Source organism: Mobula hypostoma, chromosome 8 (genome assembly GCF_963921235.1).
Source record: "Mobula hypostoma chromosome 8, sMobHyp1.1, whole genome shotgun sequence".
Lineage (NCBI taxonomy): Eukaryota > Metazoa > Chordata > Chondrichthyes > Myliobatiformes > Myliobatidae > Mobula > Mobula hypostoma.
Window position 1 is genome coordinate 66,071,982 of NC_086104.1, and position 16,316 is coordinate 66,088,297.

Sequence of the window (16,316 nt, forward strand, 5' to 3'; positions counted from 1 at the left end):
AAGTTCTTTTACATTGCTCCAAATAATTTACTAACAATTCACTTCCAAGTTAGCTTCATAAACAGTCCACCTTCAAGTACAAACATTTTCTCAAACTATCCCTTTAAATGTCAATCAGACAGGGCTGTGGATGTTGATGCCAGGTTACAATTGTAAATATAATAGTTGAAGCTTCAAATTGCATTTGAATTTTTATTTTAAAAACGCTATTTAAATTCTTTTGAAGTTCTATAAAAATCTTGTACTGCCAAAGCAATCAGTTTTACTTCCGCGCTTCAGCATGAAGTAGACAACAAACCATAATGTGGGTGTTTGAAGAAATTAGTTTCCTCCCTCCGAAAAAATACTGCTCGCTAGTTATTTATTAATTGGTTTAAATTTCATTGAAAATCTGCATAGCTTCTCATCTTATTTAAAATGCCATATATAAAACTGTTCTGGGCATCATGAGCCCGTCAATTAGTAAAGAAAAGCTTTTTCTTTGCCCCTTGCCTCTTTTGATCGAATATCAGATCAACCAGGATTTGCAACTAACCTTCCGGCATAACTGAACCCAACTGACGCTGGGAGACAGAAAGATCAGAAAGATTTCTACAACCATTTTATTTTTACACAAAAACGCTGAATCACTATTACAAACTTCAAATTTATTTGCAGTGAGGGTTTATTTTGCAAACGTCGGGATTATTTGATTGCAAATTGAGAAAAAGGAGAACAAAAGGGACATATCTTTTACCCCGGGCTGACGTCAGTTTGATTTTACTGACAACTATTGATGCGTGTGAAGCAATTGCAAGCAACTCCCTTTCATTAAGTAAATGAAAAAGACTATTAGGATCTGACTGAAAACTTCTGAAATTGGTTACAGTGTCAGCGTCAACTAATTGGAAATATATATCATAAAGCAATTTTAAATTAAAAATAACGATTTTTCACATTTGTTTTCAATGTAAAAAGATCTCCAGAGGGAGTATAGAGGAACAGCAAATAGGCACTGAGCAGAGCAGAGAATGCTTCAACCTAGGAATGTTGTTCATTACACTGAAGGAAAGGACACATTAGAGAAAATAGTCCCTGCTATTTTTTGCAGGATTTTTCTTAACCCCCTTTCTCAGATCTGAGTTGCCACATCAGTCTGGGATAGGTGGTTTTAGGGTGAATATTTTTTGCTGGCAGAGTTTTGATTTGGATGTTGGCAGATGTGTATAAGTTAATAGCGTAAGGATCCAGTGATCCTGTGATTATGTCTAACTCTGAGGCTAGAGAGAAATAGATTGAACCCGGGGCAGGGAGAGAGCAAAGAACTGGACTGGAGTATTCTGGCACACGCAATTTAAAAGAAAAGGTGGCCACTTTTGGAAAATAAAATAACGAAAGAAATAAACTTCATTTTAGTTTTTTTTCAAACAATACTTTAACAATTGCATTCTCAACAATTAATATAATGAGTATAATTTTGGTTGGATGTTAAAAAATTAAAATAGGCTGTCCATATAAATAAATCTTAGCAGGGTGTATCATTATTAATACATTAATAATTATGTTGCTGCTTTCGGATTTGGAAACCAAGTTTTAAAGTTGTTGAAGGTAATTGTGCACTTTGGCTTGGTGGATAGCCAAAGCTTTGACTGAGCTGCATTCAGCGTAGAAAAATATTTCTATTAACAATAGATTGATTTTTATGAGAGATTATATAAACAAAAATGAACGAATTAATTTTATTGTTATTACAGACAATGGAACAAAGATTATTTCTAATAGAATGAGAATTGAAACGAGATTTTATTAATTATATGTAACTATGTTCAGTATCAATTTTAATAGAATGTAGATATTGCACGTTTTGGCTGAAATAAAAATCAAAATTCTGCAAGGAAGTAAATTAAAGTTTAAAAATGTATTTAAAGATTAATATGTTAAAATAGCTTATTGTATGCATGAGTGAGAGTAGTATGCTCCAGCCCGTGTTTTCGAGTTGATGTGTAATAATAAGACGAATGGATAATAGTTGTTGGAGTGCTCATGCCATGCTGGGCCAGAGGCTCAGCTAGACATGTATTTACCCATATCCGGGTTAGAGAGGAAAGGAAAGTTTGATTTTTAAAACAGATTTGGAGAAAGTTTCCTATCTATTTAACAAAAATAGGAAGAGGAAAACAATGTAATATATTATAATAATCACCCATGCAACAAAAGAGAGCCTGAGCCTTTTTTCCCCTTCTCTCTTGCTTTCAATCTGGAGGAGGACGAGTTTTTTTCCCCTTTTTAATAATATTTAATGATCGGGTGTAAAAGGAAGAGAAGAAGCAGACGTGTCTGTGTGTTTCTCCCTCCTCTCTCGCTCTCCCTCTCTGCCTGATTCTCTCTCAGAGATGATCATGGCCGCTCAAGTAGCAGCAGCTCCGGCCAACAGTAACAGCGGCGGCGGCAGCCCCGGCAGCCGCGACCCCGACACCATCAACAACGGAAAGCCGGCGGCTCCCACTCCGGCTGCGGGAGGAGGACTGCCCGGAGATTCCAGTGGTGACGGCGGCGGCGGCGGCGGCTTGAATCTCAACAGCGTTGATCATCATCACCATCCCCGTCACCACCATCACCACCACCACCTTCACCACCACCTCCAGCAACAGCAGCACCACGGCGAGCTCAACATGGCCAACTCCTCAGGCCCGGCTAACAACAACAGTGGCGGCGGCGCAGCTGGAGGCTCGGGGTCCAACCCCAGCCTCAACCCGAACCCCGAGCCGGCGCACAAAGAACCCGCCTCGGCCTCGCCTTCCTCGGCATCCACCGCCTCCTCCTCCTCGTCGTCGTCGTCGTCTTCTTCGGCCACCGGCGAGGCGGGGATAATTCCCAATCACAAAGTGAAGGCGAGCGGTGCTGAGTTGTTGCTCGCCCCCCATCACCAAGGAGAAGGAAGCGGCGGCGCAGACACTCAACATGGAGGTGGCGGCGGCAAAGACAACAACAGCCTCTTAACCGCCGATAGCCAGGGCAACGGCAACAGTCACAAGGCCGACGACGAGCTGCTCAAAATGGGTGACCAGAGGTACGAACACCCGGCAGCCGCGGGACCCAACAACCAGGCGGGCGTCGCCGACTATAATTACTACCGAGCGGGGCCGGCGACGGCGGCAGGAGCAGGCCCCGGGCCCGGCCCTTACTTCGATCAACATGGCGGACAACAAAGCCCCGGGCTCGGCGTTCACCCTTCCACCAACCTGGAACTGAGCGCCAGCCCGCTGCACAACTCGCACGACGGCTACTCCAATAACTACAATCACTACTCGGGCTACAGGCCACCCTACGGCAGCCCCGGCTACGGCATGATGAGCTCGCCCAGGGCGAACAGCATGGGAGGTAGCAACAGCGGCAGTGGGCACCACCACCACCATCACTCCGGCAAGCAGCAGCCACCGCCGCAGCAACAGCAGCCGCCCTTGGCCGGGGCCTTTCAGCGCTACTCCGGTCAGAGCCAGCATTCGGGAGCCACGCCAACCCTCAACCAGCTCCTGACCTCCCCTAGCCCTATGAGGGGATACGGCTTCCCGGACTACAGCAACCCCGGTGCTTCGCAGGCCTCGCTCAAAGGGAGCGACATGGGTTCTCAGTACGGAGTAGGGAGCAGCCAAGCCTGGGCAGGAGGTGGCAGCGGAGCGGCAGCTGGACAAACCCGCAGCCACCCGGCTATGAGTCCCGGTAGCACGGCTCAGGCTCTGGGCAGGGCACAGGTAAAGGTGGCCTTGGTGTGAGTGCGAGAGTGTCGGTGTTGGAGGACATTAGAAAAGCTGATGGTCGGGGACTGGGCCCTTGCAGTCTGCTAGGAAGTTTTGGTGACTCTGCCCCGGGTTTTGATGTAAACCCCTTCTGCAGGGGCGTCGGTGTATCGTGCTTAATTTAGCCCCTCATTCCCCAAAATGAACGACCTAGACATTTACTCCGCTGCTTGTGAGATGGTGGAAAGGAAATCCTCTTGTTATATCTTTCTTAAATAAACCTGCTAAATTTTCTCTATTATTTCAAACAGCTGTCTTTTTGTTGACCCCACCCTTTTCTCTGTGTGTCTGTGTGCAGTATTTTTGCCCTCTAGCCTGCTCAGGTTGTTTCTGGTTCGTGATGTGTGAAAACTGGCAGCTCCATTCAGTTCGCACTCGACTCTTCACAACTTATTTTGCAAGGTTTGCAATTTGAATTGTGGAGGTAAAAGGCCTGGAATCGAGTCTCCAGACAGCTGCCTCCGAGTTGACATCTAATCTGCCATCTGATTGGCTCTCACACTCACCACTGGGCATTTATCAGTGCTGATGTAAATACAAGTTGTTGAGCGTTACAATCACAAATCCACAGCCAGCACCTTTCCCACTGCAAATCCACACACCTCTTAGATAATAGGGAAAAAATTAAAAGATCCCTTCTCTCCTGTATTTCAAACCCTTTTTTAAAGAGATGGCATTGTATTTTTGTTTCATTAATAATAGAATCAGTTTAATTATTTTTAATATAACCGCTTTCAGGAATGGTAGATATCAGAACAAAATTAATTTGTTTAAAATCAAGCTGTTGAAAAAATATTTATAACCTCCTGCAATAAACAACAGCTTGTGCAAATTTAGTAAAATCGAGTGTTAATTATAAACATTAGTAATTTCATGTAACAGCCTTGGATTGTTCCGTATGTTTCAAAACCTGTTCTTCATAACCAAAGAATTTGACTATTTATAAGCTTGATTATAGGTAAATTAGAATAGTTCATTAAAATGTTCATGAAATTACATATTTAGTACTAAAAAGGTTCCTTTGTACTAGTTCAAAACAGTACTAAATATTGCATGCAAAATGTTTAGCAATTATAAGTACACCTATAAATGTTCTTGATTCCATGTCCATTATTGTAATGCCAAGTATATTACAATTTTAATTTTGTATTTTCTTGAATGTTCTGGAGCTACTCATTTCTCACTGTGGTTATCCAGTAGTGTAGATAGAAGTATTAAAATTAATTCCTGTTCAATATGGTTCAGAATATATGCAGTTACATATAGTTACAAAATATTGTTTGTAACTTAAAGTGCCATGAGTGATTTCAATTTGGTAACAAAGAAGCTGAAAGTCAGTGAGGATTCAGTAGGCTAAGATATCGTGATGGCTTCCTCAGTAACTGTTTGACTTGCACATTGTCTTTAAATTACAATATTTCGGACAGTTGTTGAAGAATGACTCTTGGAGTACATTACTCTGTATGAGTTATTCAGAGAAGGAAGAGGACAAGGATTTAAAAAGAAAATGTATCTCTAATTGATAATTTATAATAGGAATCTGTCTTTCCAGTGTTTAACATGAGACTGTCAATCAAGTTGTAATGGAGGGAGGTACCTGTGATTGAATGTGTATCTGCATGGAAGAGTACTTTAAAACTATAAACAATTATAGTTTTATTTTTTTTTCAAATATACAGATTAATCGTTTATCTACATGCCACTAGGATCTTGCTATAATGTAAATGTAATGTTTTTATTGGAAAGGAAGATTAACATTGATAATGCAAAATCATACTATTAAATGTTGTTCACTTGCTCTATTTATATCAGAAAGGAACACATTAGGGTACAGAAGCTTAATTGTGATTTTATTTTTGTTCTTAAACCAGTGTATCCGACTGAACTAGGTTGAAAGCAGTAATCCAGTTGAAGGGCTTGTTTGAAGTGTGGACATTTCTAATTAATTACAAAACAAAGGTTGCAAATTTGTTGCTTTTTGAGTTTTTCCAGAAACAGCTGAATAATGTGTTCCCTAGTTCAGGTGCTCTATCTATAGTTAGGACTAAAATGTGTGCCATTATCACAAATCTAATTGAAGTATAGATATTTCAAAGTATTGGAAGAAATTGCTTCATTCAGGCATCTGAAATAATTACACTGCATTAATTTTGATTGTGTGCATTTAAGGGGAATATTTTAACCATGTTGGCCTGCATTCTGAATTATAACTGTTATATTTGGGGAAATTTCTCATCAGAGTAGGAAAAGATGGAATTTTTGGCTAAAAACAGTGCATTGAAGCTGTAATCCCTACTGGGGCATTGACTGCTGCCAGTAGCTCGCCAGAGTCCTGTCTTTCAAGTTGTCCCCAGGTGTAGCCCATTTTCTTAGTGTATCCTTTTATCTCCTAAGGGTGAGGTGTTTGAAACGTTAGGCGTTTCTGTAACACTTTTTTAAAAAACGGAATGGGGTTGTTCATCCCATGCTCAGCCCTCTTTTCAAAGCCAGGCTTGGGACCGTTCATGGTGGAGTTGTACTGGTTTCTGGTGTATAACTATTGGCTATGTCTTGTATGAATCTGCTGTCTTTTGTAATTTGTTTGAACAACAAACAAACATTTTTGAAAGCCTCTGTGTTTTTTCTTTCTGTATCCTGTAAGTAAACCAATTTAGAGAACTGGTTCCAGAGCTGGCCACTAGGAGGTGTGTGAGAAAGGCACAAGATGAATGACCTCTTGGTTAGGCTTCTAGGTTCCTGTTTTTATCCCTATTTGGGTATAATTAAGACTGTGGTGTAGGTTTTGGGAGAGAATAAGCATAAATAGAAGTGCATAATTCTATGGTCTTAGAAGTGTAATAGGCTGAGCTGTTGTGTCATTGTAATCATGTATGTTTATGCATGAGGTGTGTCAGAACATGCATTTTCTTCCACAGATGATAAAAACTAAATTTGTACAGATCCTACAGCAACTGTGGAGTAAAAAATGGTCAATGTCTTTGATTAAATGCATTTTAAGTTACTGGGAGTGGGTAAGCTGAAGGTGGTGGAAGGCTCTGTTATGTTGGAATGCAGTGAGATGCAGGATGATGAAGCTGAGGACGGATCCTTCAGCAAAGTTGCTGGTGAACGCAGCAGGCCAGGTAGCATCTCTAGGAAGAGGTACAGTCGAAGTTTCAGGCCGAGACCCTTCGTCAGGCCTGAAACGTCGACTGTACCTCTTCCTAGAGATGCTGCCTGGCCTGCTGCGTTCATCAACAACTTTGATGTGTGTTGCTTGAAATTCCAGCATCTGCAGAATTCCTGTTTGTTGGTTGTTGACGGCTCCTTCAGGATCAGAAGGGAAAATGAAAAGGAAGTGTGGAAGAAGACAACAGAGAGCAATGGGACCCACGGAAACTATAGAAGAAAGAATAAGAGGTGTTAAAATTCAATAAATGTTTATGCTTGTGGTCTTTGGTGCCCTGGCCTAAATGTCTTTATTTTCCTGCAATTACCATATGTGGTGTAGAGTTTTCAGGGGGAGCATTGGTAGTCTTTTAGGGAATTTTCAGGCATTTGTCAGATGGTGTGGTCAAGTCTGGAAATGCAACATTGTAGTTGTTAACTGATATGGTACCATTGACCTTGTACACTGCAATGTCAATAAATTAGGTGGAAGTGCTGCTCGAGTGTTTTAAGACTGAACTGTACAGCCAGGGATTTATCACTGAAGAATGAAGAATATAGAATCCAGATTACTTTCTCACCAAAGTAGTCCTCCTTATCTCCTCCATTGCTTAGTGAGCTGTTTAAGATGTTGGCTAGAGAGAAGGTAGACTGTTATATTTATCACATGCTTCAGGTGAGGAGGCACGATTAGGTTTCAGATTGTGTTTTTTTGCTAAACTTGGAGTATTTGGAAGTAATCAAAAGACTGATTGTCATGGTACAATAAATTCAGGTGGAAGAACTTGGGTCAAGCAACATCAGCGGAAGGAAAGGTTGAAACTCTTCCAGCAAATTTTGTTTCTCCAGATTCCAGCATCTGCAGTCTCTCGCTCCTTAATAAATTCAAATTACTCTGCCTAAGCTTGTTTTACTAGCTGGCATTTTAATGTGGGGGATGCAAAAGGAATCCTTCATTTGCCACATCAGACATCTTGCCACAAAAAATAACAAAGTGACATTGAAAAAATGATGAAATATTTTTAAGTTACTTAGGTGGCAATGTGACATAAATGGATATTGATGGGTTGGCTGTTCATGGATGTGGCTTGCTTGAGTGTTCCTTGAGACCAAAAGCTACACCTCTTTCCCTGTATGAGGAACTAGGGTTCAAATGGTTTTAAATTTTGGGGATTATTATTTATGCTGTCCTGACATTATTGTGAAAGGAATGATCTTGTGCAAGTTCTGTAGAGCAGAAAGAACACCAATGAAATGGCAGAACAGCAAAGCATGAACTGCTCGTCATGCCTTTTAATTTAATGATCTAGTTCAAAGTGATGTTCCTGTCTTGTTGTTTTTCCTCTTTGTTTCACCAAAAGATCTGTTGAAGGAAAATTCTGATGCTTTAAGACTTGTGTTTTAGTAGGCTTAGTTGGTCATGCTAAATAGATACTGTAAGAATTGACCACTCTGCTTCCTTAAAGCTGCTTTGTATTCCTGTACTTTAGTTCTCCTCGATGTAAAATTGCTTTAAAGAAAGTATTGCATTTGCATGTTAATGTACCTTCTCAAGGTAGTATAATTTTGTTGTTGCTGGAAATGAGTTTCACCTCATGGCCCATTTGGTAACTCTGTTTCACCTTGGGATTTGATTTATGCTGTTCAAGACAATGACTCATTCAGTTGTTTGGTCTGTGTTCATTTACGAGAGGCTAATCTTGGTTGGAGATTTGGTCACTACTGAGATTTGCTTCAGCTGGTGGTGTGGTACTCGAAACATCTGGTGAATGATATTCAGAAACTCCTTCCAGAAAAGTTATGTTGAAGTGAAGATGAGTGTAAATTTATCTGATGCTCCTATGATGAACTAAACACCAAACATATTGGCAAATTAAATGAGCATGCCTACTTGTATGACATAAGGGAATGTTTCCTTGCAAAGGGAATGTAACTTGTAAAACTAAGTCTTTAAAAGTGAAGAAACTACATTTCCTTAGATCGATACCTCATAGATTGACTGATAAATCAAAAATTGTTAGCTTCCAGAGAAAATGTTTTCATTATTGTGCTGTTACAGTTCAACACCAAAAAGAATTTTTTGTATATAGTTGGATATGCAGGAGCTTTCTTCGGCAAAGTTGAGGTGTGATTTTTTTTTCTCCCTTTCTAATGTTGAGTATACGTCTAAATTATAACGTTATCACCTGTGTCTGAAGTGGCTTTGATTTCATACTGGTGCAAAAAATGGGAAGTTTGGCTGATCCAGATTGGTTCAGCTCCTTTTCTTTCCTCATTCATTGTGTGGGATGAAAATACAGCTGAAAGGACACATTCATGAGGGGATAATGCTCCATGTAACATTGCCTGTTGATTGCAATATTTTATTTTAATGCAACACCTGGGCATTCTCAGCATATGGTACTCATCCCTAAATGTCATTGTAAATTGGGGAGGCACGGTAGCACAGTGGTTAGCACAAGACTTTACAGTACCGACGAGCCGGTTCAATTCACACTGCTGTCTGTGAGGAGTTTGTATGTTCTCCCAGTGACCATGTGGGTTTCCTCCCACAGTCCAAAAATGTACCATTTGGTAGGGTAATTGGTCATAGTAAGTTGTCATATGATTAGGCTAGGATTAAATCTGAGTTTGCTGGATGGCAAGGCTCAAAGGACTGGAAGGGCCTATTCTGTGCTGTATCTCAAGTTAAAAAAATGATGAACTAGCACCTTGAATTATTGTACTCTGTACTTTACAGATTTCAAAGTATTTTAAGATAAGGAGAATCAAAATCTTTATTGAGTAATGTGTGGAACACAAAGTGGAAAGTTGTTATGGTGCATAACTTGAGAGGGAGATCTCATCGGCTTTTTCATGCACCTGTTTCTGTATCGCTCCAGCCTCTTGAGGTTGCAGATTTGGGAAGAATCAACGTAGTTACTACAAAACACATTGATGGTACATATAGTAACAATTGTACCTGTGTGCAGTTTGTTTTATAGTGATGAATGAGGTAATGTTTAAGAGGCCACCTTGTTCTGCGTTGCATTTGAGCTGTGACATTGCACTCTATTAGCTATTGGAGAGAATTCTTTGATCATCTTGACGTGTTGATAGTAGCAGGCTGTGGAGGAGGCAGTTTGTGTTTCATTGGCCAGAGTACCTACCGTCGGACATGCACTTTTCGCTGAGGCAGTTATATGGCTAATCCAGTAAGATATTGTTCAGTGGTGGATTTAACTCTTTTGTCTTGACTAGAATTATAATGCAGTGCATTCTGGCTAATTGGGACACATCAGGGCTAGTACATTTCAGCCCAGTCAGTTGGAGCTTAATAGAAATAGTTATATTTTTTAAAAAAAGACAAACTCCATTTTAACTGAGTAACAAGTTGTGTATTTAAGTGAAGTACAAAACAAATTAAAACACTAACAATACAACAAAAGTGCTGTAAATGTGTATATTAGTTTCTAATAGTTATTGATGGAGGAATTAGTCTAGTGTACGATGGTGTGCTCTTTTGACTGTAAATGAACAAAATTAGTGCAGATAATGGACTGTCTTCATACAATGCATTTGATGAATTCATTCTCCAAATCTTCATTTTCAGTGTAACATTCAAGATGATTGTCAATAACTTCAAATTTTTCATAGTCTCTAACTTGTTGAAGTAGTGAAATGTTTCATTTTCACTCCTGGCCATTTCTGACGTATCTTATTGCTTAATTTCTCGCCAATTATTGGTGATAAAAATCACTGCTTTTTGAACACCAACTCATGCAATTAATGCTATTTTAAAAACTGTTCACTGTAAGTACGGTGGTGTATCTAACAGTCACGTAAGTGTACACGACTGATGATAGTTAGAAACTTTTCGGCAATGGTCTCCTGCCCAATTATGTGGCATAGTGTCCCAAATAAACAAAGGGAGTCCTGGCTATTTGCTGAATGAGTTTGTTCTTTAAGAGTTGTCCCAAGGAAATGGCAACTTTGATTAACCTTTGACCTAATTAACTGGAATCCACTGTATTTTGAGTTTTGGTCTGATGGACCAAAATTTGAATATTGCTGAACAAATTATTGGTGATTGACTATAGTTTGACAATGCCATTCATCAATTTTGTTGATAATAAATTAGGCTATATTGTATCGTATTGTCTTGTTCTTTGTTGCGAAGACCTGCTTGGAAATTTTCCTCAGATTGTTAAATAGATTGGCATTGTCACCTTACACTTAGTCAAGCTTCTGTCTAGCACCGGAGCCAGGATTGTATCACTGTCCACAACCTCTGATTCATGCAATGTGCTCAGCAGTTTCTTTGACGTGGTGTAAATTGATTGGCTGAAGGCTGGCTTCTTTTATGATTGGGATTACTGGCTGAGAGGCCAAAATGGATTATCCGTCCGACTGACTGGAGAGGGTTAGAAATGCTTTTGTGTTTTCTACTTGAATATTTGATCCCCATAATTAACAAAGATATTGCAGTTCATGGGATCTCATGTTAGTTAGTTGTTTAAATGCTTACGATGATTCATGACCGGATATGACAGGACTGGAGTATAACCTGTGGTGTTAATTCAGAAGGTGCATTCTGCCATTGCATGCTCCTTCCACTGTTTATGAATGTGTTGGAGCTTCAGCAGCTTGGTATTCCTGTGAATTGATTGCTCTGACGTGTGGCGTTCATCGTAACAAGTTGGAAGCTAAGTTGCAGACTGGTTTTGAGTTCATTTTTATATCACCTGCAACTGATCCAATCTGGAAATTGTATTATTCTAGATTTGGACTTCTTAATCAGTTCTACAGTGTCATTCTTGGGAATTGACCAATTTGTCCCCCAACTAAATATGTTGTCTGCTATTTCCATTTGGGAATTGGCATGAGGAATATTAGGTCATCATTTGAGGGAATAAAGTCATCATTCAGGAAGTTGACTTAATGCTTCATTTGCTGTTCCATGGTTTCATTGTACCAATGTTATTGATTATTGGGGCTCTGGATTGTTTCTGTCATGCTGTGACCAGGTACTTAATTAGTTTATAGAACAACTCTTAAATTTGAGCATTGATCTCCCAAAATTAGTGAGAAGGACTTTATTGGATTGGTATGTTCGCTGGACTTGCTGGTACAAGATTAATTCACCTTTGCTCATAATGTACTTCGCATTGTTTTCTCAACAACCGAGTGGCTTTGTAGTCCAATTTGAAAGGGGTCAAAATTAAATATCGGCCTGAAATGGCAGGGCAGACCAGCAAAGGACATAAGATTTTCTTCTGTAAGAGATATGGTCACAGACATGTTTTCATTTTATATCGCCTGATACTTTTATAATTATTTTTATTCCACATTTGTTTTTTTTCCTGGGTGGAATTGAAGGTATTTTTCCCACCTTTGTACCACTAAGTTTGAGATTTTCTAAACTAGCAAGGCCCTTTTTGTTTTCATTGTCCTTTGCAGATGGTGGCAAAATGCAAAGGTGAGGAAATTTTCTAGCATATTTATATTGGGAAATTACCTAAAAGTTTCCATTATTTTAGACCTGGTTGGAAGTACACTTTCTCCATTGTAGTTGTCCTATCTATTCAAGTAAAGATCAGTTGGTTAGGCAGATTTTCTTTGAGTCTAGTTAAGTGTTTAAAATTTGTTATTTTTTCTCTGCTGGATTTGGAATTGCTTTCTTTTTATGGTTTTTCAGTTGAGAAATTCAGAGGAACGACTTAGCCAGCAGTACTTCTTTTCATTTGTTTATAGAAAGGAACATTTTTTCTTCACCAGCACCACGCTCCCACCTTTGCATGATGGCATTTATGCACACAAGGCCATATTTTTCAGGGCCTTGAGATTAAGGGCTTGTTGACACTTTGCAGGAAGTTAATGGTGAACCTGCAAGGGTAAAATCATTTTTGTCATGCAGATTAGCAGCGACTGCTGACAGTGTCGGAAAGTTCTGAGCCAACATCTTTCAAGGATATGGAATTGTGATTAATGCCAGAAGAATAATTTTACTTATACCATTTTCAAATAACTTCTATTGATCTACGAACTTTGAATTTTTAAATTTAAAATATTACAAATTTGGATTCATAATTGTATCCAATGCAGATTGAAAATATTTTTATCTGGTGGTTTCTTGGTCCTAAGTTTATGGTGTTTTTATTTTTGCTTTCATTGATGATACTCAATCTTTTCCTTTTGTGCTAGCAGTTGGTCTTGTGTGACCTTAATGGGCATCAGTGGAGTGGATGAATAATATTAGTGGCTTCACTTTTGACTATCCTTAGTTTGGGATGGGTATGTAGGTAGGAAAAATCTTCCCTGTTTAGTATGGAGAATTGAGATTTTCAACTTAAGCTACAATTAATTTCAATTATTTTTTTTTCACAGTAGTAGACTGAACTAGCATCTTCTGTTCGATCTACCTGACTAATATTATTTATATAAACTAAATTCAATGTAAATTGGTTTGTGATTTTTTTTTTGTTCAGTGTGTTGGCAACAGCTTGGATCTATTTGTCATGGATAATTGCTGTTAATGCAGAGGTTTTGTTTTAGAAATCAGCATTTAAGTGTTTTTCATGCCTTTACACATGAGGAAAACTTCAGTGTTCAGCTATAGCATTAGGCATTTTAATATGGTTATCAAAACACTTTCCATATTTAAAATGGGGACGTGCTAATCCGTATGGAGTTCAAAACAGGACAACTTTCAGTTGTTTTGTGATGTTCATCTGTAAAAATGGCCTGTTAACAAAGTAGCATTCCATCAATCCTCCTTTGTAATTCATATGCTTGTTCTCAGGAATGAATCTGAAACCAAGTGTACTAACACGGAGTCACAACCAACACCAAAGTGTTTCTGGTGAAAGCGCCTCTATTTCGTCCCTGCTCCCTCTTGCCCCAAACCTGTCAATACTAAAAAGAAAATGCTGTTAACAGTTATTGTTATGAAAACGTATTTTTACATCTATACTGTTGTGTTTTTTTCCCATTCAAAGTAAATTTACTATCATAGTACATATGTCAGCACATATAACCTTGATTCATTTTCTTGCAGGAATACTCAATAAATTCATTATAAGATAACCATAATAGAATCAATGAAATACCGCACCAACCAGTGTGCAAAAGATGATAAATTGTACAAAAACAAAAAGAAAGAAATAATGATAAATAAGCAATATATATCGATAACATGAGGTGAAGTGTCCTTGAAACTGAGTCCATAGGTTGTGAGAATGTTTCATTGATGGTGTAAGGAATTCAGGATGTGGAGCAGGTTTTGCTAGCCCAAATAATGATCATGTTTTGTTGTGATCTGGCTGGAGGTGTGTCTTAAGCAATTGAGTAAGTTGTGTTTTATTTTTAGCTCTTTTGAAATATAGCACTTTATTTGATAATTAGCAAATGCATGGAGCATGTGAAATTCATTTGACTTTGGATTCAAACCAGTCACTGTCTGCTAGGAACTTTGGTGTTCTGCATTTTAGCTCTTGTTACTGGGTTACAAGAATGATTTTTTAAAATTTGGAAATGTTTAAAGAGCTTCAAGTGCCATAGATACAGCTTTAACAACTTAAAAGTTCACCATTTGTAATGGTAAGTTATAAATCATATGTTATCAATGTTGGGAGAAGAAAAGTGGACAAATAGAGCAAGAGATTTAATGGCTTTTCAAGATAATTTATTGCATCATGTTTTGCTGAGAATTCTGTCTTTGTCATGTCTTAGTGGGTGTGGGTGCAAGTACACTTGGTGTTAATTTAGATGAGATGAAATTTAGCTCATTGGAGATGAAGGTGGTAAACTAATTAACAATTTGTTCTGAGGAATTGTTTGAAGATATTAATTCAAAGCCTATTTATGAACCAGATTTATAAATTTGTCCATTTTGTTTATTTTTCATTCCTTGCAAAAATTATTTTGTTTCATGTCAGAAATGTTTTCCCAAATAATGTCTTAAAGATAAATAATTAAATTTGTTATGTTTGCAAAAATACAAATCTTAAGCAGTGTGCTGTTTCAAGTTGAGAGCCACTTAAGTGTTCTCAGTTGTCATAATCCAGCGGTTTCAATAATTGGTACTGTTCCCATTGCTTCATCTGATCGGTTTTATTCCAGTTATTTAAATCAAAATGATTTTCTGAATTAACAAGATATTGTAAGTGTCGGAATATTAAGTTCAAATGAATATTGTTCAAAAAGTAAAATGTTTTTGGTGGCTTGTCAAAATAGTGTTATTTTGATAGCTTGCCACTAGTTGTCCAGATCTGCTTATCGCATGATATTGTGTAATAAAAGGAGCAAACAAATAGCTGTACTGACATTTACTTTGGTCTCCAGTGTGACAGACTTTTCTGCACTGAAATCTTGGATTAACTTGACCCAAAAACAAATCTATATGCTGCATTGTAACATTTGAGCTTCAATTTTGAGTGTTTATGCTGTGTTTGGATCTTTCAGAGTTCTGCCATTTGATGGTGCAAAATGTACGTTTTTAGTAGCTGATTTTTAAATTTGTTGTATGAAACAAAAATAGCCTGTCAATTTGCTCTTATGGTGTTTCACTGAGCATTACAGTTACCAGGATTTTGTTTTGGTTTGTTATCAAAATCCTCAAATTTTAAGTTGGATGAAGGAGAGTAAGAAATGCAAATTGAAATAAATATGGATATTTTAACTGTTCTGAAAGTTGCTATGTGAATTTTGAGGTGTCTCAGAAGTATTGGAATGGAAATTCATATTTCCTTATTGGTACAGGAGCAGTTAAAAATTCATTCATATTTGACATTCAGGGCATGATGTAATTTTTGGTGCCTACCTATTTGGGTTTAAGTATAATGTATTCAGGTGTTTGTTCGATTCTCTATGTGGTAACTTTGTAATATTGGGTGTGAAATACATTCTGTGGAATTGCTATTTCATTTGTGTTTAAGTCCAATGAACGTGTAGAATTTACTTACAGCATTGATTAGAATGAAACTGGGATGGCTGTGGTCTGGAAGCCTGAGTAACCAACACATGATTATTTAAATGTAACATGAATTTTATTGTGGTGTATGATCTTGGCCAAAATACAGTAACCCTGTTTATGTTAATAAGAGCATAAACTGCCTGGCAAATAGTTTTTAAATAAAAACAGATTCAGTAAACTAACACAGCTATATTAACTTTTTTCCCAGGACATGAGTATCTGTAAAACGGTCTGTTTCTGATAATTGAACCTTAATTTCTGTTTGTCTTTTGTACTTTGTAAAGTGCAAGGTAATTTAACAATGTGTTATTTGAAATAAACTTATGCACTCCACTCTGTCCTGTCCTACCTGGAAGATGGTGCCTCGTATGTGAGGATGATGATTATCGATTTCAGGTCGGTATTTAATACAATCATCCCTCAGAAACTGGTGGGTAAAC

General features: G+C 38.3%; 1 protein-coding gene across 6 annotated transcripts in view; it reads left to right on the plus strand.

Annotated features, from left to right (window-relative positions):
- The first annotated feature begins 2,000 nt into the window (after window positions 1–2,000).
- Window positions 2,001–16,316, plus strand: part of arid1b (AT-rich interactive domain 1B) — a 421,995-nt gene continuing 407,679 nt past the window's right edge. For all 6 annotated transcript variants that reach the window (XM_063056016.1, XM_063056019.1, XM_063056018.1 and 3 more), the window contains exon 1: window positions 2,001–3,731. In XM_063056016.1, coding sequence (XP_062912086.1) covers window positions 2,373–3,731 — 1,359 coding nt within the window. In that variant the 5' untranslated portion in view covers window positions 2,001–2,372. The remainder of the gene's footprint in view (window positions 3,732–16,316) is intronic.